The sequence below is a fragment of the Exophiala oligosperma genome (genome assembly GCF_000835515.1).
Source record: "Exophiala oligosperma strain CBS 72588 unplaced genomic scaffold supercont1.3, whole genome shotgun sequence".
NCBI lineage: Eukaryota > Fungi > Ascomycota > Eurotiomycetes > Chaetothyriales > Herpotrichiellaceae > Exophiala > Exophiala oligosperma.
In genome coordinates, this window is record NW_015622820.1 from 2331210 (window position 1) to 2358266 (window position 27057).

Sequence of the window (27057 nt, forward strand, 5' to 3'; positions counted from 1 at the left end):
AAAATGTATGACGCACATGGCGAGACGCGTCTTGCACTGTCCAAAGCGCGTATCGCGCGCGCGGCACAGATGATTATGTTAGCGGCAATAGGGAGTTGACCAGCGCTGGATAAATGTGGCCGTCATCATCATTAATAGGTAATTTCTCCTTTCCGCTACAGATACACATACGCAACAAGGAGGCAGCAATGCTCTTATTGATGGTATAGTCAACATTGGTCTAACAACGCCCTTCCAACATCCATAAATTACATAAAGCCGGTTCATCAGCCTGGCATGAGAATTGTCATCCACTCATTATTCCCCAAAGGTATGACAGGCATCAAGGATCATTCTTAAATATGCTATGCTGAGACTGTGCCCATGCTGTTTGCATTCCGTGTAGTCACTCTTGTTCGACGCTCTGGACGCTTCAGTGTATATCTAGAATTCTATGTTAGTTTGGTCGTATCATCGAGGGATGTTCGACATACTTTGCAAACGCTCTTGCAAGAGCCTTCTTGCAGCTTAGCTTCTGACTGCTGACAAACGAATCGACAGTCACAGCGATAGCACGGTCAATGTCTTGAGATGAGCAGAAATCTGATAGGCGCATCTTGCAGAATGACTCCGCAATTCTCATGATCGCTTCAAGATGACGGACCTGGAATTCAAGTCAGTAACGGGGTTAGGTCCAAGACACACCTGACTTACAGTAATTGGGTAAGCACCAGTTGCCAACGACTCTCGGCGCATGTCTGCAAACAGACGTGCGACCTTGTCCTGATCAATTTGGTACAGTTTCGGTCTACATTTCTCGCGAGCATAAAGAATATATTTTCGAAGAAGCTCCTGTGGAATGGCCCCTTCTTGCTGTGGTTCGCCGTTATTAACCGCGTCAGTCTCCTCGTTTTCCATTGCAGCAGTGTCGCCTGAGTCAATGCTGAGTTTTGCTGGATGGGCACGACCGTGACTGTTGACAACAAATTTGGCAAGACGTTCGTCTTCAGCTGGATCAACGGTGTCTCGAACGACACATAGAATGTCGAACCGAGACAAGATAGGCTCCGTCAGTTCAACGTTCTGACTGAAAGGAATGGTACTGTTATATCGTCCACCAATAGGATTGGCCGCAGCCACGATTGCGCATCGTGCCTGGAGAGTTGTGACAATGCCTGCTTTACTTATTGAGATTGTTTGCTGCTCCATAGCTTCGTGGATGGACGTTCGGTCCTGATCGTTCATTTTGTCGAATTCGTCAATCAAGCAGGTGCCTCGATCAGCCAGGACCAGAGCACCACCTTCGAGTGTCCACTCTGCTGTTAGAGGGTCACGGCGAACGGAAGCCGTCAAACCGACAGCTGATGCACCTTGGCCTGTGGCAAAGACGGCTCGATGTGCCGTTTTCTCAATGTACTTGAGAATCTGGGATTTGGCAGTTCCAGGGTCACCCAATAAAAGAACATTGATATCGCCACGAATTTTGTGTTTGCCCTGCGCTTCCTTGCTTACACCGCCGAACAGCGAAAGAGCCACAGCGGTTTTGATATCCTTGTGGCCATAAATGGACGGTGCGATTGAGTCGACAATCTTCTCAACAATATTTGGATCCTTGGAGAGTGCTCGGATTTGTCTTTCATCTTCCTCAGTCAACCTGAAACCGGCAAGCTGATCGTGAGTCTTGATAATATGATTGGCCTCGAGCATGGTGGCAAAGACGGGGAACCCGTTCTTGTTGTTCAGTTGTCCGCTGTAATTGTTTCGGTAAATAGCTGTAACTTCGATCTCCTCGCCGGGCTTGGCCGTGTCAATGAGATCAGCAAGAAGGATAACTTCACGATGTCGTGGCAACCGACCAGCCGGCACGGTGCCAGGAGACTCCTGAAGGGTCAATTTCTGGTAATTTCTGTATACAGTCTTCTCGCTGTTCAGGGTGAAGGGTCCTCGCGACTGACACTCGGGGCAGAATGATAATTTGACTTCTGCCGACGTAGACTCTTGGGCGAAGGGTCCGAGTGTAACACCGCATTTCGTGCAAGTAAACTTGACCATTTGTAGTTGTGGGAAAACACCAGTTCGCCTGGTAACGACCCCAGAGACCTTGACCAAGCAATTCAAATGCGATTGTCGTAGCTGGCGTAGGGTGTACTGAACTGGAAGATCTGAAATGCGTACATGGATCTCAGGATGGATCAGCTCGTAGTTTGGATAGTGCAGTCGAACAACTTCGAAAGCTGCTTTGTCAAAGATTTTCAGCATCTCTGCAGGGGCGTTCGCCAGGAAGTACGCCAAAATTGCCTTGGTCGAGGAAAGATGATCGTATGAGACCTCCAGAGACTCTGAGTTGACTTCTCCCAAGGTTCGAATTCGTGTGCCGTAGACTGAAGTGCCGTGGGCGTCAATGTACTCCGTTAAGAACGACTTGAACTCTCTGGCGATTGTTTTCATGACAGAAGGTTGAGTTACCCACTCTGTGATGTTGGTGGCTTTGATGTCTTGTAATGTTTCGAGCGAAAGTTCTTCTTCCATAATGTTCTCGTCTAAGTCCATATCGTCTTGATCTTCATCATAGTGGTGTCGGCGTCTTCGAGGTTGCTTTGTCAAGTCGATGCCAGCATCCTCATCATCGTCTGCCATAAAAGCTGCAGGCATGCGGCGTCTACGGGCCAGCTCACGATCACGTCTGTTGAGACGCGCCTCCAATTGACGTCGGTCTGCAAGGTCGATGTCATCGTAGTCACCTTCATCATCGATCATGCGACCTTGGTATGTTTCTTGATTCCCGCGATCTCGCTCGTCATTCATGAAATTGTCACCAAAAAGGTCAATTCCATCCTCATCTTCGGCCATCTCGTCGAGATCATCCACATCGCCGAGCAGGTCATCTTCGGCGTCTAGATTGTCATCGTCAAGATCATCATTCTCGTTGGCTGGGAGCATAGGAGGTGAGGACGGCAGCGCTATGTTTGTCAGCTGAATTCGTAACTCGGTTCATAATTACCACTGACCTGCTGGTGAGGACGACATAATCTCGTCTTCGTCGTCTCTCGCTCTCTTGCGCCGACTTGAATTCGCTGGACCTCTATTTGCGGCCGACATGCTTGGTCGGAGTGGCGAGCTAGACGCTATTAGTAGGCAACATCCACATATCAGGGCACGATTAAGCTCGTTAGAAAGCCATACCTCATGTTTTTTTTGTGCCTTTATGGTTCGCTGATGTTGTGACTGTGGTGGTGGGTGTGCAGGATACAACCCCTGGACCATTAAGTGCAAAACCTCATTTACGCGTGGTCGCGACGCGGTCGTGACGCGCTAATGATGCGAGCACTTTAAGTGGGGGAACGCCAATCATGTTTCAGCCTCGACGAGTCGAGTTCAACCCATCACATTAGTAGGCAAACTGCGCTTCACTTTATCATCAGAACCGGGGATCACAGAGGCTTTGAAGGAGACAACTACGCCATCATCCAGGCCTGCTACTTCGAAAAACATTCACAACTTCTTGGATATATTATTCTCGTACACCGCAATGGAGTCCAACCGCGAGGTCGAACATGTGCCCCGAGAGGTCCAAAACAATACCCAAGCAACACAGGAATCGCAGACTGCCTCCGAGTATGCGCTCTCCTTTGATGTCTTCGCGTTCCATACTGACGTTGTCTCGTAGTTTCATTGACCAACAACTCGCCCTAGAAGCCGATGCGCGAGAAGTTCTGCCATATGTACAGCCGCTCACGCACCACTCAGCCTTCTGGTCACCACTAACGTTTCTACAGAAATTCGATAAATGCACAAACGTTCTAGGACCTCTCCGCCAGACCATCTTTGCCTGCCTCACATGCAGCCCTCCACCAGCCTCGGCGGCGCAAGTCTACACACCTGCAGGCGTATGCTATGCGTGCTCCATCTCTTGCCACGGCGAGCACAACCTGGTCGAGCTCTTCAGCCGACGTGATTTCGTCTGCGACTGCGGCACGAAAAGACTGCCTTCCACATCCCCATGCATGCTGCGCTCCGACCCTGTAACCGGCGCCCGTGGAGTTCACTCGCAGGAGTTTGCGCCCAAGAACCAATACAACCACAACTTCCAGAACCACTTCTGCGCATGCGGAGAAGAGTACAACCCAGAGACTGAAAAGGGAACCATGTTCCAGTGCTTGGGACTCGGGACGGCAGAGACCGGGGGCTGTGGCGAGGATTGGTACCACCCAGAATGCCTGATGGGCCTGGAAAGAGACTGGTACGACAAGAACAAGGCACCTCATAAAGGGACAAAAGAAGAGGAAGGTGAATCCAGTCATCCCACGCCCCCAGGTTTCCCCAACGAGGACGATTTTGAATACCTTCTTTGCTACAAATGCGTCGACTCAAATCCCTGGATCAAGCAATACGCGGGCACTCCGGGATTCCTCAAGCCTCTTTTCTATAAAACGTCGGAATCCAAAGGTGATGTACCCCGAGTTGACAATTCGGCGCCACCGACGCACGGCATCTCTCTTAAGCGGAAAGCCTCAGACTCGGACCTCGACAAACCTCCTTCCAGTCCCTCAAAACGCATCAAGGACGACCCGGACGTTCTGCCCCCCACGGCATCTACACAAGCCTCCTCCCAACCACCACCAAGAAGCGGCACCACCACACAACCGCCCCCCAAACACGATTCACTCCCTCCTGCCCCAGAAGGGACGTTCAGCCTCTTCCTCACCTCGTCATTCCGCGACCACATCTGCCACTGTCCCCAGTGCTACCCGAGACTGATCCCACATCCTCAACTCGTCGAAGAGGAAGACACGTACGAGCCGTCCCTCTCCGACGCCTCTTCCCAAGCCAACAGCGCCGGGATTCCAGGATCCGGTACGCGGTCACATGGCACGGCGAGCCTTCTTGACCGCGGCGAGGCCGCTCTCTCCACCATGGACCGTGTCAAGGCGATCGAGGGCGTCATGGTCTACAACCACCTGAGGGACAAGGTGAAGGAGTTTCTCAAACCTTACGCCGAAAGCGGACAGGTCGTCTCCGCGGAGGACATCAAGTCGTATTTCGAGAAACTTCGAGGCGACGAGAATGCCATCAAGGAAGCCAGAGGTAAACCCGTCGACGACGGCGGGAACGAGGACGGCGGCGGCGACGGTGATAACAGGAGGGAACAATCGGGTTACTGAATAGACAACCCTGAAGACCACGGTGCCCAGATCTAGTTTGTTTCCATAACAAACTTTGTATGAATGCTCATACTTCAGCCCAGCCACCTTTGATCTTGGGTACTTTACTTTTGCGGGTCTCCTGTCCCCGTTCGTGATTCTCCCCTTTGAATGTCTCTATCGCCCGGATCATTCGGTACCTACCTGCGAGTAAGAGTTTTCTGTTTCTTGACAGAAGTATCAAAATCTCATGGTTGTTGGTAAGAGAGGGAAAAATTATAACACCACTCTCTTTCCCTATACCGTATTCATGTCTGTCGCTTTTCTCGACTTTTCTCTTGATTCATCTCGTGTTGTACATATCATCATCTCATCACAGTCACAGGAATGGTGGCCTAGCTTGGTCTCGCTTGTGTACAGCCCTCATGGCATCGAATGATCTTGATCCAGATAGTAATTACTTCATACGATTCTCTTTGTAGACGTATTTAGGGAAGCTATGATTATCTCTGTGCACAATCCTATGCTCTTGCTAATTGTACTACCTATTGCTCATGAACTCCTTCGACAATCCAAGAACCAGCGACTCCCGCTCGTTTCCATACAATGCCGAAACTCATAAACATGTAATGAGACCTCGATTTCTGAGGCTCCACGGACACCTCGCTGGTATTTGCCATCAAATTTCTGATTCTTTTTCCATCCTATCAAGCTTTTCACATCATTTTCTTTCTAGGTTAACCGCGCCCAGGAATGAATTGCCGTTCAGTAGAAACAGTCGCATGAGCCTTCACATCAAAAATGTGGGAAAGATCTCACATCATACCCTGCCGCTTCTTTTTCTTCTCTTCCTTTTTGAGGCTCTTCATCGGTGGTGCAAGATCATCGTGTGGTTGTAGGCTCGTGTCCCCTTGAGACGTGCTTTCAGCTTCTTCTGCCTCCTCTTGCTTTTCTTTTGCCATTCTTTCCCTGGTCTTTCGGTAAGGTCCTCTCGGACCCCTTGGTCGGCCTGGACCTCTCAATTGTGAATCCGGCTCTCGTGTCTCTTTCTTCAAACTTAATTTCTTCTCTGACGTCTTTACAGAAGTTTTAGCCCGGCTTTCCGTCGAGACATGTTCGGAGGTTTCATCGGAAGGGTTTCCTGATGCGAGCTCCTGACCAGGCCTCGGTCCTGCCTGTAATCGTTGGCTTCTCCTCACTGATGAATACCCGACCTCGGTATCCTTAACCCGTGCGTCTTGGGCACCATGCGGCGTGATTGTCATATCGCTTTCTCTGTTACATGATTCGATTTGGTTCTTGGTCAATGTCTGCTCTGTACTGCACACAGAACTTTCGATTCTGGAAGATGACGAGTCTTTTGGCTTCTTACACAAGAGTATGATTCTCGGCTTCTTCGGAGTCGCCGCCACGGCGGATTCAATTGCAGCCGAGCTGGAGCTGGGAATATGTTTGGTGTTCATCGATGGTGCAATAGGCATCAGAGTAGCGCAACTTGCATCTCTACCATGAGGAATATCTTGAACAGGGGAAATGCTAAACTTATTCTGATTCTCCTTCCGTTGCACATGAGCTTCCGCGCTCCAGCATGCATTGGAGATCTTCATTTTCCGGGGAGGATTACGAAGGAGTGCCTGGTACGACTCCAGGTCCTCATTCTCGGGGATTGGTGAGTAGGACGGCGATCTCAGGCGCACACTTTGCGAAGCAAGCGATGCTTGACGGAGAGCCGAATTATCTGATGCTAGAAGCCCGGTGCTGGAGGGCGTAACGGCATGTCCGCAATCATGAGATAGGCTCAGTGTGCGGCATCGAGATAGATTTGCATCTATGTGGCGGATATGTTCATTGTTGATATCATTAGCAACCAATTTCGTCGCAGGTGATTTGGAACTTGCATCAATTTTCCTAGGAGATTTGATTGGAGTTGGGCAACCTGCGTCTTGTGAAGCTTTCCGCTTATGAGGTAGAGCCTGCAGAGATGTCTCGAATTCTGCTGGATGCAATCTGCGACGACTTGATTTTTGCTTCTTCTTGAACACGCGAGCCAAACCGTCCTTGCTTTGAATTTTGAGGACAAGATGTAATGGTTCGGACGTCGATCGACCTCCTAGCACATTCGATTTACCTTTGCTTGGTTTCTGTTTGCCATGGATATTCTCCTCGACCGGCGTATGATCCCAAATTGAGGGTCGATGTCTGGGAGGTTTTTGGCTTATGACCTCATCCCTCTGGGCTCCTCGTAGTGACGAGAGGTCTGGATCAAGCAGAGAGTCGATGCGAGTGATAGACTCTGCTGCTGCCGGGAGGCGGACAAAGTACGGTGTTCCGTCTGGCTCCGAGGGATCTGGTATCCACGAGGTAAGTAAGTCGCAAACCATTCCGCGCCTCAACAAATATCTTTCCGCATCGCGTATCTCTGACTTGAAAGCGAATTCAAAACTGCTTGCAAACACCATGTAATCTGATAGCCTCTTAAAGTTCTCAGCATCAATAGAGATGTCATCTGGAAAGCCCGGAATATGCTCGGTACCATTTCTAGCACATTGCCATATTTCACTAAGAGACGCCGACCAATCATTGCGGAGAGAGGCTGCGCTGTTAATCTCACTGAATTCTTCTTCTGTCAAACCAAGTAATTGCTTGAGATGTTTTGTAGGATGAAACCTCGCTACGGTACTGAATATTTGGTATTGCAAGGACAGGGGAAGAGCATTCCACATGGCCGCATCTTCCTACAATCTGTTAGCTCTATAAAGTCAATTGAATAGTAAAGCCGTACATTTCGATAGGTATTGCACAGCCCGCTGCCATCTGCCACAGGTGACGCGTCAAGAGCCGATGAATGATCGGCACCAGACCGCGACGATTGTTCTTTGGATACAAGCGTAGCGACAGGCGCTTGTGATTTGTTTTGTATCGCGTGTGCCGAAGTATGAGGGGAGGTGGCGATGAAGTCATGCGTCGTACTGCTACAATCTCTCGGGGCGTGGGTGTTCGGAGGCTGAGCCAGATCTGCCTTCGTTGGAATTAGCTTCCCACTTTGCAGCAAGCGAATATTGCCGTGTCTGTTGCGCGAGTCCATTGGGACATTTTCAAGGCTGGTCGAAGGTTTGGCGGCTGCACCGATATCATGCTGTTGATGACGTGCCGAGGGGCACGAAGCGAACAGCGGCAATGAAGGAAATCGTGCTGGGGGATTGTCAGGGTTGAAAGAAATGACTTGATCTTTAAGCAAGGAGGGATAGGCAGGTCTGGTTCCATTGCGCGACCTTGGTGCCACTAGATCCTCGTCCTCGTAACGAGTCGGGATTGTGATCGCTCTTCGCAAGCGCATGTTGATTGAGTGAGGAGGATAGTCTATGAGTACCGAGAGCGTGGGGAGTAAGGTAGTTTCGAGCCTGAATCCGTTGTGACTGATGTGAGTTAGCAATGAGGATATCCCTGATTGATTACCCAGGATAGAACAGGGGAGATGAAGGGATTGTAAGAGTTCCGTGACGCGGTCATTACTTGGTATGGCAGACAGATCGTGACCAGGTAATTCGTTGAATAACCCTGCCCACTATTTATAAGGCAGGAACGAACAAAGGCAGGATTTCACTCGCTGTGTTTTGGGAAGGGAAGGAGGTGTGACTTACAAAAACAAAACATCGAGAGTGAATGTTTCTGCCTCTAACAATTTCCCCAGCGACCAATTCTCATCTAAAGGGCGAGAACCAGTGCAGGCCTCCTCTGTATCCAGGTCACTTTTGACAGCGAGCTGCCGCCTGCAAATTTGCAAGATATGAAGTTGGGTGCCCGTCTTTCGCAGGTGAAGGGTCGCCAGCATTCTGGAGAGCACCTCGCACAACTGGTACTCATTGTTCTTAGATAGCGGAAGACTTCGCGGTCATTGTGCTTCCAAACTTCTTGTCTGGAAATCGCCCGTCCCGACTGGTGTGGTGCCCATCTCAAGAAGTGTGGCAGGCCAACAATGAAGCTTCAACTATGCAGCCGTACTTGCATCCAGACGTGCGTTGCACCAAGGCACAGTGTATTCTTTCTCAATCGTAAGAATCTGCATATGGAGCGATCCCTTGTCTAGTTATGGTTTCCACCTCATTTGACTCATCCATGTCAACGTCTGAGTCGTCGAACTCGTGGTAACCTCTTTTCGCAGGCCGGGATGCTGGGCCCGGGGTATTTTCGTTTTGGCGACTGAGCGACTTGGCAACGCTCACAGCGTCTACTCCTGAAACCTGGCGCTCTGCCTCAACCAGCCCTTCAAAGTTCACCAACATTTGTTTGGCTGCATCATCCGGGGCAATTGAGAAACGCCGTGACTGAACGACCTGAAGCGCTGAGATGGCACTGACTCCAAACACTGCAACCAAGTACGCCGCGATCAAATTCGCCGATCTTCCGTTCCCAGACTCACAATAGACAAAAATCCTGCCACGGACATCAGATGCAGCTTGAATTGGCATCCTGCTACAGGTGGCTTGCAGATGGTCATTCATGCCTTTAATCGTGGGACGCAGCTTCGGAAAGAGGTCGTACGAAGCCTCAGCATCGCAAGTCATCGTTTGTAGGCCTGCCATTGAGGGCACCGTGCTTGGGTGGAGGAAGTTGGGTCTTGTTTTGACAGCAGCGCTGCTTCGCATGGCAATCACCAAGGTGATGCCAGCTCTCCTGATGAAATCAGGGTCTTTTGCAGCACTAACAGGGCCCAAGAAAAGAAACGGCAAGATATTCTGCGCCACTCTGCGGTCTTCGTAAGTCCATGAATCCATTGTGTGCTCCATACCCAGCTTCTGCAATTTGTTCAAGGAAGTCAGAAAGCCTGGATCTCCGTAGACGTCTGTGGTGTGTTCAACATCCCATTGTTCCACGCTCAGAGTAGCTGTGGGTTGTCCAATTGGCCAAATCGTCCGTGGAGGAGGGAGTGCAACTCGATTGGCTACCAGAAGATGTTTGTCACTAAATGGCGTGGTACGAACGTAGGCGTCCCGTCCTAGAGGAGCATCCTCTACATGTCCAGCCATAGTTGATGAAGGAACCGAGGGATTGGAGCAAACTGCCAGCAGAAGATGTATAAGATATGACGGCAAGAGAGACTTCGCAATTGCTAAGAGGTTGAACCGAGGATCACAAGGGTGTTCTCCCTTTGGAGGTATATTGGAATAAACGAAAATCGGGAAGGAGATTCAGAAGTTTTAGACGTGGCCCGGGAGACCAGACTAAGGATTCCGCTGTTTGTGCATATGGTGCATGTAGTTGCCGCCTATGTCTGAGGCAGTGAACAATTGGTATCTCGAAAGTCTGCAGAGGTACCGTTCAAGATTGGCGTTTGATTCATCCTAATATCCACAGGCGAATAGATCATATAGACCTTCCCTCACATGCACCTAGACCGGGTGGTCAGATAGTCTCAGTTCGTGGTAGGATTAATATGAATTAGAAAGACTGTTCCGGAGGTCGCTCGACAGAGATGGAAGTGAGGAAGATTGCCAAGCACGGGAAAACCACGGGTAGAGCCAGCCTTGTTATACTATCGGCTACGCTTTATTTGACGAAGATTTTGATGAATAGGCAAATCCAGGGCCACATTTGTAAGCTCAAGCATATGGTCCATTCAATAAAGCATTTGATTCTATAATATACAGTGAGTCAGATGTTATTAAGCAAGGAACAGGATCCATGCTAGCCAAGGCTGTAATCTCGAGGCTCAATTAACGCATCTCCAACACGAGTGCAGGGCTTTACATTCGTTTGTTGTCGACGGACTGGTTGTTCTTAGGGTTTGCTGATTCTTGCTTGGATTTTTCCAGTTGGAATTGCCGCTGAATCTGCCATACTGCTCGTTCAATCTCGCCGCTCAATTCTGGAACACCAGTCGCTTTAGCCACAACGTTGTGACTGTCTGCTGGCAAAATGATCTGCTCTGGTGGAGCACTACCATCCAGGATTTGAGTGCGGGTCAAGAACTTGAAGTCGGGCGCGTCGGGAGCCACTTGTTCATACAGATCCTCGAGTTCCGGAGGGGAGACAGGCCGGTATAATCGGTGGTCGACAATGAAATCCAGGTGGTCAGAGCCTTTCAGGGCTACATTATGTCAGCTCCGTGACACAATTGGCTGTAGTCTGTAACGAGTGCTTACCTCTCCAATGAGACCAGCATCTGTAAACAAGGTAGAAGAAGGGGATGTTGGGAATTCTAAGAATCTCAGTCAAAGTCGCGAAAAGATATGGAGGAGGCGTTCCCTACACTGGCACCAAAATGAAAGGGACTGTAAATGGCATGCCCACCATGCTCCCAATGAATCGATTCCAGTGTAACTGTTTCCTCTCTCGCGCCAGCCTTGCCATGACTTTTGGAACATCTTCTTTGTGCATCACGTTCCCAGGATATACCACATCAAACTTTTCATTCCTGGTGATTTGCTCTGCTTGAAGCTTGGGGTTTGAGGGAGGAAAGCTTTTCAGTCCCCATTCCTGGTAGGGTATTCGCTGGAGACCTTGGTTACCGTACTTCACAATCTGTTTCCTCCATCCCCCTTGTGCAGTTTCCCACTGCGCCCATGTCTCGGCTGCCTTTTTGGTGATACGATCAGATATGCTCAACTGCGCCTGAGGTTTCGGGGCTGCGCGTTGGCAAAAGATCAAGGCTTGACGCGTGGTCAGTGGGAGGAGAAAGATCCGCATAGCAGCAAGTGAGGGTGAAAGAGTAGCGCACAGCACGGTGCTTTTATTGCCGCAATCTTACCATGACGAAGCCAAAGACACGAAAGAGTGACGAAATAGAGGAAATATGCCACTTGCGAAGCGGAATGACAAGTTTGAAGAACAGACGTGCCCTCGGGTTGAAGCTGGGGAATTTTTGTGCTTTTTGGGCCTGCGCTGCGGCCTGGAAATCGATGACCAGAGTCGCGATTCATCTCCGACGTCATGGTTACAGCACAGCAACTGATTGGTTAGTGTTTGGAGATGTGCGCTAGTATTCATTTATACCTTTGCATTGCTGCTTTAAATGGTGTTCCTGGCGGTTCAATTCCGGATCCAATTTTCCGCCTACTTTAAAAGTTCACTCAAAGTCCACTATCATCTCCTCAGCATACGGCTTAGGCAATGATGAGACGTGACGCAGGATCAGAACAGAAACCAACGTTGATGGATCAGCACGCAGAGGTCCCTCATGACCGATGAAGATCAAGAACCGACTCCGCGAACGGACGAGTCGCGGCTCGTTCGGCGCGATGCATCGCCTAGTGATACTCAATCATCAAGGCCACGGAAGCAACGTCGACTAGCCACCGAGGAGAGACAACGTGCCGTGCGAGCTTGTGATGGCTGTCGGAAAGTCAAGGAGAAGTGCGAAGGTGGTGTGCCATGCCGCCGTTGTAGCCACTTTGGGAGACCTTGCGAGTTTAAAGACATGCCCTCCAAAATACCCAGCCTGATATCGCAACAGGGGAGGTTTGTGTCTCTTGCCTTGTAAAATTCCTTTATCTGACATAAGCATTCCAGTATCGAAGCATCTGAGGTTTCAGTAGACGAGGTCCTCGAACGCTCCAAATATATGGAACGCATCTTGAAGCACAGGCTTCCACACTTGGAGTTTAGCACCCGAAATCTTCGAGATGAGGCTCAAGCTCTGGACCCGACGAGTGTCGTTCGGCACAGCGACGCAGACCAGGCAGTAAATCAGGATGATGGCGATGTTGAGATCGAGGACGAGAGAGCCACACTGGATCCGATTACAGAAAATGTTGCTCGTAAGTACGAGAACCTAGCCACCTTCGCCTGCTAACTTTGACAGATTATTCCGGCGAGTTCTCCTACTGGAACTTCTCTATGAGGATAAAAAAGCATGTAAATGCTCTGATGCTGACCTCCGACGATCAGGTAAATTGCTATTACCAAGGATGAAGCAAACGAAACGAATCTAATATGTTTTCGTATAGACTTCCGCGACCTCACCCTACTACTCACGGGAAGCGCTCCTTTCAGAAGCTCGAAATCTCCTCGAGACGCTTTCCTGCTGCCCACCTCGCCAAATAGCAGAGTTTCTTGTTCATGTTTTCTTCAAGCATGCCGCTATTAACTTTTTCTACGTTGATAGATCCTGGGTTAGCGACAAAATCATTCAGGTGTATGACCGACCTTCCACTTTGACTTCGAAGGATGCTGCTACTGCGAGCATTATCCTAATGATCTTTGCTGTTGGCAGCCAATATGCACATCTAGAATCTCTCGATCGACAAGGTAGTGCCAAGGACTCGCACGACCATGAGGCTGGGAATGTGTTCTACCAACATGCAGCAAAATTACTCCCTGATATTCTACATCTAGGGTCCTTGGAAAGCGTGCAGGCTTGCCTGCTTTTCGGACTCTACGCGCTTCCACTCGATGCTTCCGGACTTGCTTATGTATATTTGAACATGGCAATAAAGTTGGCGATGCAAAACGGTATGCATCGGAATATCCCAGGCAATACCTTCAGTGCTACAATCATGGAAACGAGAAATCGTGTCTGGTGGACTGCGTACTGCACTGAGAAGAAAATCGGGATTTTTCACGGCCGTCCATTATCGGTACTCCCCTCGGATATCGACGCGGCTCTTCCTCGAGATGATCGAGCAGACATGTCTCGAATTCCGCATACGCTAGTGTCAATTCGACTTGTGGATCGTCTTGGTGCATTGTCAAACGAGATCATGCTGCTTCGTACCTGTCAGAAGCACGAAGTTTCGGGGATCCTCAATCGCTTGGTCGCAATGAAGGACGATCTGAGGTCTTGGTGGGAGGCGTTACCGACAGGGCCAGCTGGGCAAAAAGTCTCACCTCAATCGCCGCACTTTCGTCCCAATACTCATCTTCAGCTGGAATATTGTCTGCTGCGCATGTTTGCTGGAAGGCCATTCCTTCTGACACTCATGACAGCAGACGCGAGCCCGCCCTCAATGGCAGAGACCAATGGTACTCCGCTTGCCACCAAGAGTTCGACAGATAAAGCCCCTCCGAGCGTGAGGGCAAACGCGAAGGGTAGCTCCCGTACAGCTATACTCGTTGATGACTGTGCTCAGGCCGCAAAAGAAGCGATAGACATTTGCGTATATCTTCGGTCAACTGGAGCGGGACTTGCGCGAGCATCCTACGTGGAATACAGCTCCTGTAGAGCTTCATTACTGGTTTTGATTGCCTACTGCATACAGAACCAAACAGACGAATTTTACGACACTCTTGGAAAAGGACTAGACATCATCCGCGAGATGTCGACGGTTGGTGAATCCGCCAAGAGTGAAGTATTCTTGATCGAATCTTTGGAGCAGGCATTGAAACGACTACACTTCTTTCGGGAGAAGGCAAACCCCAACAAGCATCGGGAGCCATTGAATCCTATTTCTGGATACGAGAACTTCAGACAATGGACAAGAGCTTCAACCTCGAAGGATAATCCAGATTTCTCCACAAACGATCCAGCTGTGCAGAATCACCATCGTCAGGGTCGTGGGAGTAATTCGCCGTTCGCCGATGCAATGCTGCCAAATTCACGCTTGGCCCACATCAGCAATGATCTCTGGGACGCAAGCCACCCTTTCAGTAGTAACAATGATGCTGAATTCAATGGGCTGAACACTTTGCAATCAGCCGCAGGGTCCGCATTCTTCGCGATGGAAAACTTTGCTCCCACGTCCGATGGCTTCGTTCACCCAGAGAGCCAGTTGCTGGAGAACTTTTTAGCAATTCCTGACTATGAGTTTCCTTTCCAGACCGAATAAACAGCGTCCCTCAAACACCGACATTTGCGTTAATCAACCTGCATCCGACCCAAAGACATTTTCAAGCTTCGAAAAAAATTCTATGCTCAAATCAGCAATGTGCCATGAGACCGAAAAGCATGGAAGCCTCGATGGAACTTTCAAGTTGATATTTGCATCTCGATACCACTAATTCAGAAACCTACGTGCTGTGGTTATCCCCTTGGGATTAAATGCGAGTTAATGAACCTCTCCCGGACGCATGAATTCGACACATCATGACGAGCTCTTCGGCTCCTGCCAGTCCTTCTGTTGGTCGCCATAGAGAACCTACTTGAGTGCCCGCTCAAGCGTCTGTACTAATCGAGGTATCTGGTCCTCCTCGAAGATGAGCATAGGCCTCAGGCGGACTGTCCTGACTCCACAAGTACCGATATTGACTCCAAGGCTTCTCATTGCCCCAACTAGTGTGGCGGCGTTCCTTGTATCGAACGCTATATAAGTTCCTTGGCCCTTACCACGCAAATTCTGGATATCGTCTGGAAATCTCTTTGCAAGTTCTGCGAGCTCGGTGTAAAGTTTTTCGCCGACCTTGGCAGTTTGCTCGACAAGATTTCTGTCGATTATCTCGCTTATGACCGCATTGCACATCAAGACACGTGCAGGATCGCCAATCCAGGTGTTGAACTGTCTGTACGCTTTATCTGGAGTTAGGCTATCGTCACCAAAGAAGTAGCCGGCGGTTTGAGCCTTTTTCGAAAATGTCACCATGTCTGGGGGGCTACTGAGTTGCCAGTGCTCATGAGCCCAAAATCGGCCTGTGGCTCCGAAACCTAAAGTAAAATCGTCAGCTTCTTTCTATTCGGGTTACGACATGGATTCACCTACCAGTTTGCACCTCATCAGCGATGAGCATAATGTCATGTCTCTTGGTGATATCACGAAGTCCCTGGAAGAAAGCCGGGGAGGCATGGTTGTCACCACCTTCGCTCTGGATTGGCTCTACTATGACTGCTGCGACCGGGCAGTGCCTGTTATGATGTCAACAATGTCTAGGAGAGTCTATCAGACATACATACCAGGAGGCAATAAGCTCTTCGACTTTTTTGAGACAGGCTTCCTCTTCGGCCTTGTTTGCCTCAACATTTTCCTCGAGAGGATACTTCAGCGCCGGGAACGGTGCTTGAGGCCAATTGAAGGCAGGAATATCTAGTTTATGAACGGCTTTTGATCGAGTGGTGGACAGACTGCCAAAGCCTCTGCCATGGAAAGAGTTTTTGAAGCTAAGAATGGCCAGATCAGGCGATCCAGGTGCGGAGTTGTTCATGCAAGACTCGATTTCTTGTTGGGACCATTCGACGCCTTCTCCTCGCTGTCGGCGCATGTATCGCATGAACGCAGCTTTGTACGCAAGTTCATTTGCCTCGGATCCGGATTGAGCCGTGAAGACCTTATTATGGCCTTTTGGTGCAACACGAAGGAGGCCGTCCTTGAGCTGTGCAAGCCAACCTTGAGCGGGGAAGTTTCCGACAGCCGGGCGATTGACGAGCGCATTTACCATCTCGGGGGACTTTGCGGTTTCGATCAATCTCGCATTGTTGTAGCCAACGGGGATGGACGCGATCTGAGAGTACACATCGAGGAACTCATTGCCGTCGACGTCCACCAGGAAACTGTCGTGGCTTTTCGCATAGTCAACCACAAAATATACTGCCCGAGAATCCCACACTGGATTCAGCTTCTCGACAGTCGTTTTGGACACGGGTCCAGGCACTTGTCTGTGCTGGAACGTGGATTCTTCGAGTATGCGGCCTGGCATTGTGAGAGTTGAACGAATGCAAGGGCACCCGTCGTGATTTAATGTGTTGTTGAATAGTGCAAATCTTCGGGGCCCCGGTGCCCAGAGCGTCGATATATATACTTCCGTTGTGCCGCCTATACCTTCCTCGTCTGGATCTCGTGGTCAGACTTACAGTTATGTAATTCTCAGGTAAAGCAACGAGGTGCTCCCTGAGCCGGCCGCCTCTCCCATAAAATGCCGGTTTCACGGGAGCAAGAGAACGAGTTGTAATTTGCTACAATGAGGCCCAGAGGCTCCACTCACCGGGCCGGTGCACAGCCGGGTGAAAACTTCTGCGTTGAAGGCTCCTGTATTCCCTCAAAACATGTGCGAAGATGTCAGGGGATTGTGGCAAGAAAGGGATAGATTCTCATGTACGACGATGTCTAGGCTCCTCAAAACATTCACATGACCCTGCAATGTGCTCGAGCGAAGTGTAGATCGAGGTGTAGAATGTGAAGCATCGATCTCCGTCATCGGCGGAAGCTCGGTCGAGACACATCGATACAGCAGTGAGAATGTTCTATGTATCGCTTTCTCGACATCCCTCAAGTTGGCTTTTGAGAAGGTGGCAATGTTGTACACTTACCTCGAGCGTTCCGTAAAATCTACTATATATATGTGTGTGTGCGGGTGTTGGAAATCGATTTGGAAATGCCGGTGCGGTTTTAAGCGGCATGTCACCCCGAGCCCAATACGATCTGTTTTCTTTGCACTGCTGTTGCTGTGCTCCATCCTAGAAAGCAGCCAGTTCCAGAGTCAACAAGGCTACATCTCACAGCATTAGGCCAGGATTGTTCGTTGATGAGCGTTCAGGAACCTGTCATACATGTACCTTGGCTCACGTTCTCAGTGATCCTCCAATCATGTTCGTCAGACTCGGCATGTAACCTTCTCTGAATCTCGACGAGACGGACTGTTTGTCCTTTCCTATTCTCTCCAGCTTTGATCGGCAACGTGCATCCCAGCTTCGACGGTCTAATTGGATTGTTTTCTTGCGCGTCCGGGACCAAGGAATCGGCATGCCTCGATATGAAGGCCTCAAATCCCGACCTTGCCGGCGCCCTCTCAGAGATTTTGACTTCTTCTAACATTCTTGGACGATTCTGGCAGAGCAATATGGTGTCGCGGTTCGGAAGCCTCTTTCTCTTCGGTTCTCTGGCCAAGGGTATCGCAGCTCAGTGCTCGCAACAAAATGGAAGCGTTGACCTGAGCTGGCACGCCCCTAACCAGACCCATATCAATGACCTCGGCTTTGTGATCAACGGTACTGGTGCCAATGGGTTCATCTACAATAGCTCCATCACTCCGGCGACAGCTGGATACAGCACGTACAACTGGTGCAACATGCCTCATGTGCGACAGCAGGAATATGTCAAAGCTCCTGAAGGCTACAAGTTGGAGTATGTCGAATTGGTATGTGGTTGCGGAATCGTGACTATCTAGGCATTTTTCTGACAATGCTATAGATTCAACGACATCACAAACGTACACCTTAGTATGTACTCGCTGTGTCATTCAGGGACGCTGGCCCCAGGTATCGGGTTTGGTCGTCGTTGTTGTCCCACACGAGCAAACTCCTAATCGTTTGCAGTGCGGCGAATACTTTTCCTCACGAAACGTATTCCTGGAATTGTGATGACGAAGCCCTCTTCTACTACGGAGTGCCTCGACCAGATGGAACATCGGCCCAGGTCAACTGGCAGGTCTACACTTCCGATTCGAACCCACTTGCACCAGAAGGCTTTAATGGAACGTGCCAGTTCCCCCAGATCAGTGGCTCCGGCTTGAACGACTCTCGCAAACACGGATCCGACGTTTACGGTGTGTACCATGGGCTTCTCGGCTTTCTGCCTGACAGCTATGATCCGGCCAAAATTACATATCGCGTCACGAACAACGTCATCACATCCCAGGTTGCGAGCCAGGCCATCGAAGGGCAATTTCCATCACTGGTGAACAAGCCTATAGGTGTTGCCATCCAACCAGACTCGATCGACTCTCTTGAACCTGCATACACTTGTGACAGAGCGGACGACTTGTACGCCAGCTACGGTATCGGCTCTTCCGTCGCGAATTGGACCGTCCACTTGAACGACTCCAAGCCACTCTTTGCCAAGCTCGACTCCGTCTCCGGCATCAACAAGACGGATCCAGGCTGGCACAACTGGTTTGACCATTACTTCGACAACCTTTCGGCGCGGCTGTGCCACCAGAAGGCCCTTCCTTGTCAGGCGGGAAACTCCACCAACTGCATCACGCAGGCCGACGCCGACGCCGTGTTCCGACGAGGTCAATACGAGTACTCGTTCTTGTGGCGCGACAGCCCCGCGTCTCTGCCCACGGCCACCGCAGGGTTTGGCATTTGGATGGCGGAGCTCGCCAGCAATCTCCGCGCGTCGATGAACGGGACGTCAACGACCATCTACAGACACAACGTCGCCCATGATGGCTCCATTGCGAGACTTCTAGCCATCTTGCAGGTCGACGTCATGGTCTGGCCGGGCATGGGGTCCGAGGTCGTATTCGAACTCTACAGCAAGTCCGGCTGCCACTACCTGCGTGTGCTCTGGAGCGGCCAGGTTCTGCGCAGTTCAAATCCCAGCCTGGGCCTCATGGACATGATCCCCGTCCAGACTTTGTTGAGCTACATTGACGGATTGGTTGGCGTCAAGGCATCCAAGGTTCCCGGGTTGTGTTCAAGCAGCTGAGAGCTGGTCGTTTCTGAGACTGGTTGATAACATTCTATTGCGGAAAAGTTGATCTACAGAATTACATGTGTGTGTTTGTGCGTGCATGCGTGTGTCTCGAGAGAGAGAGGAAACTTTTGCCGCAAAAGTCTTGAAGGACTGACTCCTGGAGATGTTAACCACCGATTGTGAAACTTGGGTGATCTTCGCCATGATACTTATGGATGCTGGACGCACGACAGAAACCAGCACGGAGACTTCGCTGCTTGCGAAATAATGTCTGACAATGCGACTTCCGATATGGAGTAGTTTTATATAAATACACACACATGCTCCGTACAATGCCGTGTTTTTTTGTCTGGCCTGAATATCGAAATCCCTAAAGGGCAAGGGCTGGTTACCTAGTGTATGATGTCATATCTCACCAGTACGGAGTTATCGTTACTTGCTTTTACCTACGGAGTTGGTACCCAGGTACTTCTTACTCCCACCACCCTGTATCATTAGAGGCATATCCTGTAGAGGCCAAGCTACAGGCGTTACTAAAAGTGCAAGCCAGTCACCGAATTTTCACAGATGACATCTCCGGATTTTGAGATACCTGTTTTTGTGTCTTGACGGACCTAAAGTTCGTCTGAAGGCAGGGAAGTGGACGAGTTCTACCTCGAAGTCGATTCTGTATCAATAGCGTTATCAACCCAAGAACAAAGACTCTTAATATGTCTGACCCTGGGGATCTACGCAGCGAGAACAACACGTTCCTACAACGCGTCTACGCCGCCACGACAGCCACCGAATCCCAAGGCTTGTATGATCAATGGGCGGCTCAGTACGACAAGGACCTCGAAGGGTTGGACTATGCATTTCCGACATTGGCCGCGGAGGCACTCTCTCAGGCGCTGGCCAAGGCTAGTCCGCATTCTTCTTCTGGTGGTCAGCTCGCCGGTCTACGTATTGCCGACGCCGGCTGCGGCACGGGGCTGGTCGGTAGGGAACTCGCAACAAAGTATGGCGCCGACAACGTCTCCGGCCTGGACATCAGTTCGGGGATGCTCGAAGTCGCTCGCAAGACGGGATGCTACGCCAAACTGGACGTGGTCGACTTGTCAAAGCCGCTGACGATACCGAATGGGTCTTTCGACGCCGTGGTCTGCGTTGGCACATTGACGAGGGGACACGTCGGGCCGGATCCGGTGTTTAAGGAATTTGTGAGGATCGTCAAACAAGGTGGTGGCGTCATGGTCACTACGGTCCTCGACGACATCTGGGAGAGTGGAGGGTACAAGGCGGAAGTGGAGCGTTTGAAGGACGATGGCTCAATCGAGATCCTTCGTGCGGAGGTGGTTGGTGTGAGGGCGACGTCAAATGTGGGTGGAAGACTACTCGTGTTGAAGAAGCTGTGATGGACAGCCCGCCGAAGTATGGATATATACATAAGGGTTTGCGGGATGTGTATCGGGTCTAAACCCAGGGCTGAGGGACGAATAAATTTCTGGACAAGTCCATAGAATCATGTAGCGGGCTTTTCTTTTGACCCTTTTTTTTTGTTGGCAAGGCCAATGAGTCAATCAGTGTATTGTTTCCAACGTGAATATTACCTAGCGAAGCCGCAAGACACATTCGAATACTTCAACTCATCGTGTATGATCAGGACATGGCTTGGGAAAGCCCGACGAGGCTGGTAAACCACAGCCCCCCTTTGCCTATTTCAGTGCGGGCAGCTAGGTCTACAGTAATGATAGTCGATGCAACCTTGCCGCCGCTGTTCCTGAGACTTTGGCCTACCGTTATTCAACTTGACCCTCCATACAGAGCAGCTGAGATCTTACTCCATGGACTAGCGGGATACTGCGACGAGAGTCTTCCGAGCTTCTGATTGACACACTAGCGGCGTGGTATGCTGGCGATTGTGAAATCACAACGGCAAAGTCGAGAAGCATTTCTACGCTATCCCCATTGCGGTTTAGAATATTCCTCATCACGTGCGATCGCTTTGACCTTCCATTTTAGCCGGAAACACGATCCTTCACCTCGTTTCCAAGCCTCAAACAAAGTCAAGAAACACCAGAACTTCCCATGTGGGCGTTTCTACCGCTTCATACTCCACACCTAATGAACGGTTGCCGTGCATCATGATCTCGAACCGAAATTTTTCTTCAATGGTCAGGATGGCCCTCCGTGGCGAAAAGCCATATAAAAGAATTAACCGGGCCCCCCCTGTTACGGTTACGACTACTCGTGCTTCCACCACATCCCGCGGCTAAATTCACACCTTGCTGCATAACCGGCAGTCCTTGCCAGTGACCAGATCCTTGGGCGTCGGCGTCGGACCTCCAGGCTACATAATAAAAAGGCTATTCCGTCTTCTTTGTCGATGTCTTTACGGACTCGTCAAATCCTCAATCACCTCTCACACCAAGCAGAAAGTACCCAACCAAAGACCATGTCTGTGGAAAACGTGACCTTGGCCTCTGGCCACAAGATGCCATTGGTCGGATTCGGTCTGTGGAAGGTTCCGGCCGACAAGGCTGCAGATATCGTCTACAATGTATGTGACCTTCTATCCCTCTCGTCGATTGACGAGAAGGACTCGGAGATAGTCGAATGGGTTGCTGACATGACCACAATTCTAGGCCATCAAACAAGGCTACCGTCTGTTCGACGGTGCTTACGACTACCAGAACGAAAAGGAGGCGGGTCAAGGTATCAAGAGGGCCATCGACGAAGGTCTGGTCAAGCGCGAGGATGTCTTCGTCACCACCAAGTTGTGGAACAACTACCACAAGCGCGAGCACGCGTTGCAGATGGCCAAGGCTCAGAACGAAGCCTGGGGTCTAGGTTATATCGATCTGTACCTCATCCACTTCCCCATCGCCCTTCCGTATATTGAGCCCGAGAAACTTCGATATCCGGTAAGCCAACCCGTCGCTTTTCAGCTTCACCCTTTCTGTGGACCGGACAAGGTAAGCTGACACCATAATTTTGCTCTCTTTCTCCAGGGATGGTGGATGGACGCCGAGCAAAAGACCATCGAGACCGCCAAGGTGCCCCTCCACGAGACCTGGAAAGCCCTCGAGGAGGTCGTCGACGCCGGCATTGCCAGGTCCATCGGCGTGTCCAACTCCCAGGGACAAACCATCTACGACATTTTGACCTACGCCAGACACCCGATCTCGGCCTTGCAGATCGAGCACCACCCGTACCTCGTTCAGCCGGGCCTGATCGACCTGGCCCAGGAGAACAAGATCGCCGTGACGGCCTACTCTTCCTTCGGCCCGCAGAGCTTCCTCGAACTCCCCCCCGCATTCCGCGAGAGGCCCCAGCAGGTGCCCCTGCTGTTCGAGGCCGAACCCGTCAAGAAGGCCGCCGACCGAACCGGCAAGACCCCGGCCCAGGTCCTGCTCCGCTGGTCCACCCAGCGGCGCATCGCCGTCATCCCAAAATCCAACAACGTCGGCCGCTTGCAGCAAAACTTGGAGGTCACCAACTTTGACCTGACCGAGGACGAGATCAAGGCCATCAGTGCGCTGGACAAGGGTCTGCGGTTCAACGACCCGGGATTCTACCTCCACAAGCCGTTGCGCATTTTTGCCTAGAGACGACGAATGTGCAATTTTGAGACTGATACCTCCTGGGAGGCTTCCGGGACGAAATCAGCAGCTGCGGGAACGAACCTCAAGGTAGGTAGGTATACGGATGAGCTTCGATCGTACATACAAAAATTGAAAATATAACACAATTCAACACCTATTCAACAAAGTCCCTGTGTTTAGTCCCCCCGCACCCATTCGTGAACATTCCTGGAATGATAATAAGACAACGCCCGGTGAGTTCTCGTTAATAGGTCACGTTAGCCATTGCTATCGGGTCCAGACTGCTTTGGATTGAATCGAAGTCATACTGTATGCCTCACGAACGGTCGCGAAACAAGTGGCGAATATCTTATATCATACAACCGCATCGGCGGCCAGATAATGTTTGTACAAATTGCAGGTACCGTGAGCACTTTCTCTGTATGACGCCGCCAGCCAACCTGCTATTGACGCCATCTACCACAATCTCCTTTTTCCTTTTGGTCATTCATACAACTTGTGTGGCGACCGTGCCCACCGGTCGTTCCACATAATCCATAACGCCGTCGATGACACTCTGGCGAGCAGGCTCGCTGCTTACATTCTTGCCGGCCAGGTAATTCAACCACAGCAGTCGACCGACCCTCTCGTCCGTAACGGTCCCCATCTTGACCCTGTGGCCTTGCTTGTCCTCCTCCCAGACGGTCATCTTGCCCTGAGCGTCTCGCGCCAAGAGAAGCACTTCACCCTTGGCCAGCTTACGCCTCGCGCCGCCACCGAACGCACTCTTGAATTCCCCCATTGCCTCTCCGAACGATTCGTTCTGGAACGTGGTGTCTTTCTTGTCGTTGGCAAAGTGCGCACTGCGTGCCGTGATGCCCCTGACGAAGCCGTCCCTCAGGTGCATAAAGTCCGTGTTCCGCGTGGGCACGATGCGGAAGGCGGTGCGGATGCCGGCGTCCTTGACGATCTCGTTCCACACGTCTTCACCGCGTTCGGGGTCCCGAAGCAATTCCTTGAGTTTGCTTTTCTCTTCCGGCACCAGGGTCGTGGCAACCGGATCGGCCACGGCGTGGACCAGGCGTTCCTGCAGCGCCGCGATGTCGGACGTGGCGATGTACATGCCCACGACGTACACCTGGATGCTCAAGAGTGACACGGTACGAATACCCAGGCCGACGAGCTGGTACTCGACGTCGGGTTGGGTGCCCTCGTTGGCCGCTGCCGGTGTCGAGCTCGGTGCGTCGGTCGATATGTGAACGGTGCGAGGGAACGTAGGGATCGTGGAAGTCCCGGTGGGGACTTGCTCGACTTCGACCTTGTCAAGAGCGCCGGCTATAGATGGAGGCGCGTCGAGCTTTATAGTGTTTGGCTTGTTGTCACTCTGAGCATCTTGAGGGTATAGAGCGATCGTGCCAATGATGGCTAGGGTGCAAGCCGCGATTCCGTAGCCAGACAGTTTCATGCGTTTGATCGTCCTTGCTCTTTCTGTCTTTGCATCCACATCTGGCGTGCTACGCTTCTGGTAGCGGCGGCGAAGCAACTCGGCCGAACCGTAGGACGGAGCTGGGGGAGTATGAGAGGCATTGAGTCTACTGCTTGAGGACAACAGTCTGGCCACTGATGCTGGATGATGGTGGCTTCTGCAAGTGCAGAGTCGACGGGAGACGAGCGTCCGAAGAGGGGAAGGATTCATCGTAGAGTTCACCCGGAAGAGCTCGACCGTCCTGAAATGCCCTCGTATGAGAAGACTTGTAGGGAAATAACAAGAGACCTTGGTGTACGGAGTATAGAGTCCTGTGCCTACTAGGTAACTCTCATTACCGCACTCTCTGTAGCTCGATGATAGTGCCAAGGTATGGTTGACCTGCTCGTGCCTCCACCCCGATCGGGAATCAGGGTGACGCCGCCTTTTGCTTACCCGCTCTGTCTTCTTACGTTCAAAAAGGTTTCTTGAATTATGTTCGACTTGTTCTCAGAGGCCACCACGATCCGTGCGAGGGCTGCTACCTCCGACTGTTCTATATGGGCAAGATAAGGAAAAGCAACTACTAGCCAATAATTATCAGGACATATTGCCAGAACCAATGCTGAGACTTGCGACTGTCCAGAGCAACTGATCCACTCCTTTTCGAGGAGATCCCCCAGTAAACCTGGTTCACGCAAGTATGGTAGATGATTGGATCAGACAGAGTCGGAGTTGTCGGCACATGAAAAAGCAGCAGACCCCCCTGACTGGTTGTAAGAGTTGATGATGCCGACGACCGACCCGTAGGTGCCAACAATCATCAGGAAAGAACCGATCACGACGACAAATACACTGTAGCAGACCATCAAGATCCATCTTACAGATCGCTCCGTCTTCCCTTTCTTCCAATTGTCATACAGCCACATGCAACCCATCGGCTGGAAAGACAGGAGCGTACCGAGGAGGGCACCGATTAGTGAGACAAGGCTACCAAAGACAGGGATCGAACTGGCAATGATGAAAGCAACGACAGCGATGCTTATAGTGCAGCCGAACCAAGTGGCCCAGTGGACCAAAGTCGGACTGGCAAGGTGTTTTGACCCACGCAAGATGTGCACAAAGAGGTACTTGCTTGCAACCTGTTCTTGTGGTTAGAGCAGAGAAGACCGGTACGTGGTCTGACTCACATGGATGACAAGCGTGGTCGTCACCAACAGGCCTGGTAGGGCGAAGCCATAGCAAATCTTCTTCATGAGATGCCCGGCGGAACCCAGGGCGGGAGAGGCCACGTACGACCCGCAATAGTAGTAGACCACGCAGCCAACGGTAACGTAGATTGCGGTCACCCCCGATTGGCAGACCAGGAGCGACCGTGTGTAATGACGTGGATCTCTCATCTCCGCTACAATAGCGAAAAACCCCGGTGTGCCTGCATACGCAAATACGAGTGAGGATAGTGCAGCGCTGGCGTCGGAGAAGGATGGGTTGTTGAAGAGTTTATAGTCCGAAGACCAGGCTCCTTGCTGTGGTGCCGCGCTCGGACGGTTTTGTACACCCACGGCAACCGTGAGGGTGATGACTGGGTCAAGGTTCAGTAACTGACTGAGTTCAGTCAATGTGTCAAGGTAGGATCACTCACTTGCGGTGAGAATACATGTCAGCCCAAGCCATGCAAGCCAGGAGATGCGACCCAGCGTCTGAATACTGCCCAGCCCGCAGCCTGCGATGGCTGCAACGGCGACAAAGACGGCCGTGCATGCACCGTGAGTCGAGACGGCATTGAGACCTATTGAGATGCCCAGCATGCCCGAACCAGCAACGAAGACCCAATCTACCCCGATAAGTCAGTCGGTCGAATTTTCAACGAAAAGAAGCCGCAACGTGGACGGACAAAGAACAAATGCGGCACCCAGGATGTATCTCCCGATTTGTCCAAACATCAGGGCGCCGGCATCGTCGATACTGTAGATCTCGCGATGCCTGAGCTTGAACATGCCGACCATGTAGTCTGACCAGGTCGTGATGCCGGCGATCACGAGCAGACAGATGACTCCTGGGATTAAACCCAGCACGTCAAAAACGGCGGGTATTGACAAGACACCGAGGCCGATCTGCGTCTTCATCATGAGAGCGACTGTCCCAAGCCAGCCGACCTGAGAAGTGCGTCAGGCACATGTCAGCTTTCTCGACGTGGGAATCATGTGTACATTACGATAATTGGGACCCTCGTCGGTGATGATGCCAAACACGGCGTCTTCGAGAGAAAACCGGCGTGCCTGTGCGTGACCCTCCTCCACGGTAGGCACTCGATCCAACCCGTCAGGTCCGACTTCAGGTTTCATTTTTTCGTCTCGGGACATTTTCATCTCCATACGGATGAAAAACTTCTCTCAAAGAGTATGGAAAAGTACTCTGGTAGAGGCGTCGGAAGGGAGCAGGAAGTACGCTCGGAAGTTGACGACCCTTTTAAAGAGATACATGCTGCATCACCACGCAACCTGGATGCCCAGTACTTCCTCCTCACCAGAGGCTGGGCTAAGCGACAAAATGCCAAATAGCAAACCATTGCTATCTGAATGAGTGGCATCCCCCACAAGAGACTGATTTTCCGGGGTATGATATCC

At 51.1% G+C, this 27057-nt stretch overlaps 12 protein-coding genes across 12 annotated transcripts; 5 read left to right on the top strand and 7 right to left on the bottom strand.

Moving 5' to 3' along the window:
• Window positions 1-231: 231 nt before the first annotated feature.
• PV06_03608 (uncharacterized protein) lies at window positions 232-3078 on the bottom strand (the record flags this gene model as incomplete). Its single annotated transcript, XM_016404417.1, has 4 exons — window positions 232-423; window positions 474-643; window positions 694-2939; window positions 2988-3078. 4 exons carry the CDS (start codon window positions 3076-3078, stop codon window positions 345-347), a joined length of 2586 nt encoding a protein of 861 aa, XP_016265422.1. The 3' UTR covers window positions 232-344.
• Window positions 3079-3507: 429 nt separating this feature from the next.
• On the top strand, window positions 3508-5221 carry PV06_03609 (uncharacterized protein; the record flags this gene model as incomplete). Its single annotated transcript, XM_016404418.1, has 3 exons — window positions 3508-3594; window positions 3647-3701; window positions 3756-5221. Coding segments are annotated over 3 exons (1528 nt in total), but the record flags the coding sequence as incomplete, so codon positions are not given.
• A 714-nt stretch (window positions 5222-5935) lies between these two features.
• On the bottom strand, window positions 5936-8952 carry PV06_03610 (uncharacterized protein; the record flags this gene model as incomplete). Its single annotated transcript, XM_016404419.1, has 3 exons — window positions 5936-7855; window positions 7903-8536; window positions 8762-8952. The coding sequence occupies 3 exons, from the start codon at window positions 8950-8952 to the stop codon at window positions 5936-5938; spliced, it is 2745 nt and encodes a 914-aa protein (XP_016265424.1).
• Window positions 8953-9166: 214 nt separating this feature from the next.
• Window positions 9167-10147, bottom strand: PV06_03611 (uncharacterized protein; the record flags this gene model as incomplete). Its single annotated transcript, XM_016404420.1, has 1 exon — window positions 9167-10147. The coding sequence occupies one exon, from the start codon at window positions 10145-10147 to the stop codon at window positions 9167-9169; it is 981 nt and encodes a 326-aa protein (XP_016265425.1).
• Window positions 10148-10704: 557 nt separating this feature from the next.
• PV06_03612 (uncharacterized protein) lies at window positions 10705-12002 on the bottom strand. The gene is made up of 3 exons (XM_016404421.1): window positions 11371-12002; window positions 11264-11319; window positions 10705-11208 (listed from the first exon to the last, which is right to left on the bottom strand). The coding sequence occupies exons 1-3, from the start codon at window positions 11805-11807 to the stop codon at window positions 10865-10867; spliced, it is 837 nt and encodes a 278-aa protein (XP_016265426.1). The 5' UTR covers window positions 11808-12002; the 3' UTR covers window positions 10705-10864.
• A 295-nt stretch (window positions 12003-12297) lies between these two features.
• PV06_03613 (uncharacterized protein) lies at window positions 12298-17113 on the top strand (the record flags this gene model as incomplete). Its single annotated transcript, XM_016404422.1, has 4 exons — window positions 12298-12578; window positions 12630-12877; window positions 12922-13007; window positions 13067-17113. The coding sequence occupies 4 exons, from the start codon at window positions 12298-12300 to the stop codon at window positions 14882-14884; spliced, it is 2433 nt and encodes an 810-aa protein (XP_016265427.1). The 3' UTR covers window positions 14885-17113.
• Window positions 14443-16817, bottom strand: PV06_03614 (4-aminobutyrate aminotransferase). The gene is made up of 3 exons (XM_016404423.1): window positions 15943-16817; window positions 15752-15894; window positions 14443-15696 (listed from the first exon to the last, which is right to left on the bottom strand). Exons 1-3 carry the CDS (start codon window positions 16680-16682, stop codon window positions 15194-15196), a joined length of 1386 nt encoding a protein of 461 aa, XP_016265428.1. The 5' UTR covers window positions 16683-16817; the 3' UTR covers window positions 14443-15193.
• Window positions 17114-17735: 622 nt separating the features above from the next.
• On the top strand, window positions 17736-19414 carry PV06_03615 (uncharacterized protein; the record flags this gene model as incomplete). Its single annotated transcript, XM_016404424.1, has 3 exons — window positions 17736-18119; window positions 18173-18201; window positions 18298-19414. 3 exons carry the CDS (start codon window positions 17736-17738, stop codon window positions 19412-19414), a joined length of 1530 nt encoding a protein of 509 aa, XP_016265429.1.
• A 698-nt stretch (window positions 19415-20112) lies between these two features.
• On the top strand, window positions 20113-20796 carry PV06_03616 (uncharacterized protein; the record flags this gene model as incomplete). The annotated part of the gene is made up of 1 exon (XM_016404425.1): window positions 20113-20796. The coding sequence occupies one exon, from the start codon at window positions 20113-20115 to the stop codon at window positions 20794-20796; it is 684 nt and encodes a 227-aa protein (XP_016265430.1).
• A 678-nt stretch (window positions 20797-21474) lies between these two features.
• Window positions 21475-23138, top strand: PV06_03617 (uncharacterized protein). Its single transcript, XM_016404426.1, has 3 exons — window positions 21475-21941; window positions 22027-22305; window positions 22393-23138. Exons 1-3 carry the CDS (start codon window positions 21768-21770, stop codon window positions 22987-22989), a joined length of 1050 nt encoding a protein of 349 aa, XP_016265431.1. The 5' UTR covers window positions 21475-21767; the 3' UTR covers window positions 22990-23138.
• Window positions 23084-24780, bottom strand: PV06_03618 (uncharacterized protein). Its single transcript, XM_016404427.1, has one exon. The coding sequence runs from the start codon at window positions 24659-24661 to the stop codon at window positions 23474-23476; it is 1188 nt and encodes a 395-aa protein (XP_016265432.1). The 5' UTR covers window positions 24662-24780; the 3' UTR covers window positions 23084-23473.
• Window positions 24781-25149: 369 nt separating this feature from the next.
• Window positions 25150-26793, bottom strand: PV06_03619 (uncharacterized protein; the record flags this gene model as incomplete). Its single annotated transcript, XM_016404428.1, has 5 exons — window positions 25150-25572; window positions 25621-26012; window positions 26073-26264; window positions 26325-26586; window positions 26641-26793. The coding sequence occupies 5 exons, from the start codon at window positions 26791-26793 to the stop codon at window positions 25150-25152; spliced, it is 1422 nt and encodes a 473-aa protein (XP_016265433.1).
• Between the last annotated feature and the right edge of the window lie 264 nt (window positions 26794-27057).

What these genes read in the sequence shown, in the direction of transcription:
- PV06_03612 (XM_016404421.1), bottom strand. Translation starts at nt 11,807, where the DNA reads ATGCGGATCTTTCTCCTCCCACTGACCACGCGTCAAGCCTTGATCTTT. An exon ending in CCTTTCATTTTGGTGCCAGT is followed by an intron (nt 11,320 to 11,370) that starts GTAGGGAACGCC and finishes TGAGATTCTTAG; the next exon opens with AATTCCCAACATCCCCTTCT. An exon ending in ATGCTGGTCTCATTGGAGAG is followed by an intron (nt 11,209 to 11,263) that starts GTAAGCACTCGT and finishes GACATAATGTAG; the next exon opens with CCCTGAAAGGCTCTGACCAC.
- PV06_03614 (XM_016404423.1), bottom strand. Translation starts at nt 16,682, where the DNA reads ATGCCAGGCCGCATACTCGAAGAATCCACGTTCCAGCACAGACAAGTG. An exon ending in GAAGAGCTTATTGCCTCCTG is followed by an intron (nt 15,895 to 15,942) that starts GTATGTATGTCT and finishes ACATCATAACAG; the next exon opens with GCACTGCCCGGTCGCAGCAG. An exon ending in CGCTGATGAGGTGCAAACTG is followed by an intron (nt 15,697 to 15,751) that starts GTAGGTGAATCC and finishes ATTTTACTTTAG; the next exon opens with GTTTCGGAGCCACAGGCCGA.
- PV06_03617 (XM_016404426.1), top strand. Translation starts at nt 21,768, where the DNA reads ATGTCTTTACGGACTCGTCAAATCCTCAATCACCTCTCACACCAAGCA. An exon ending in CTGCAGATATCGTCTACAAT is followed by an intron (nt 21,942 to 22,026) that starts GTATGTGACCTT and finishes CCACAATTCTAG; the next exon opens with GCCATCAAACAAGGCTACCG. An exon ending in CCGAGAAACTTCGATATCCG is followed by an intron (nt 22,306 to 22,392) that starts GTAAGCCAACCC and finishes CTCTTTCTCCAG; the next exon opens with GGATGGTGGATGGACGCCGA.
- PV06_03618 (XM_016404427.1), bottom strand. Translation starts at nt 24,661, where the DNA reads ATGAATCCTTCCCCTCTTCGGACGCTCGTCTCCCGTCGACTCTGCACT.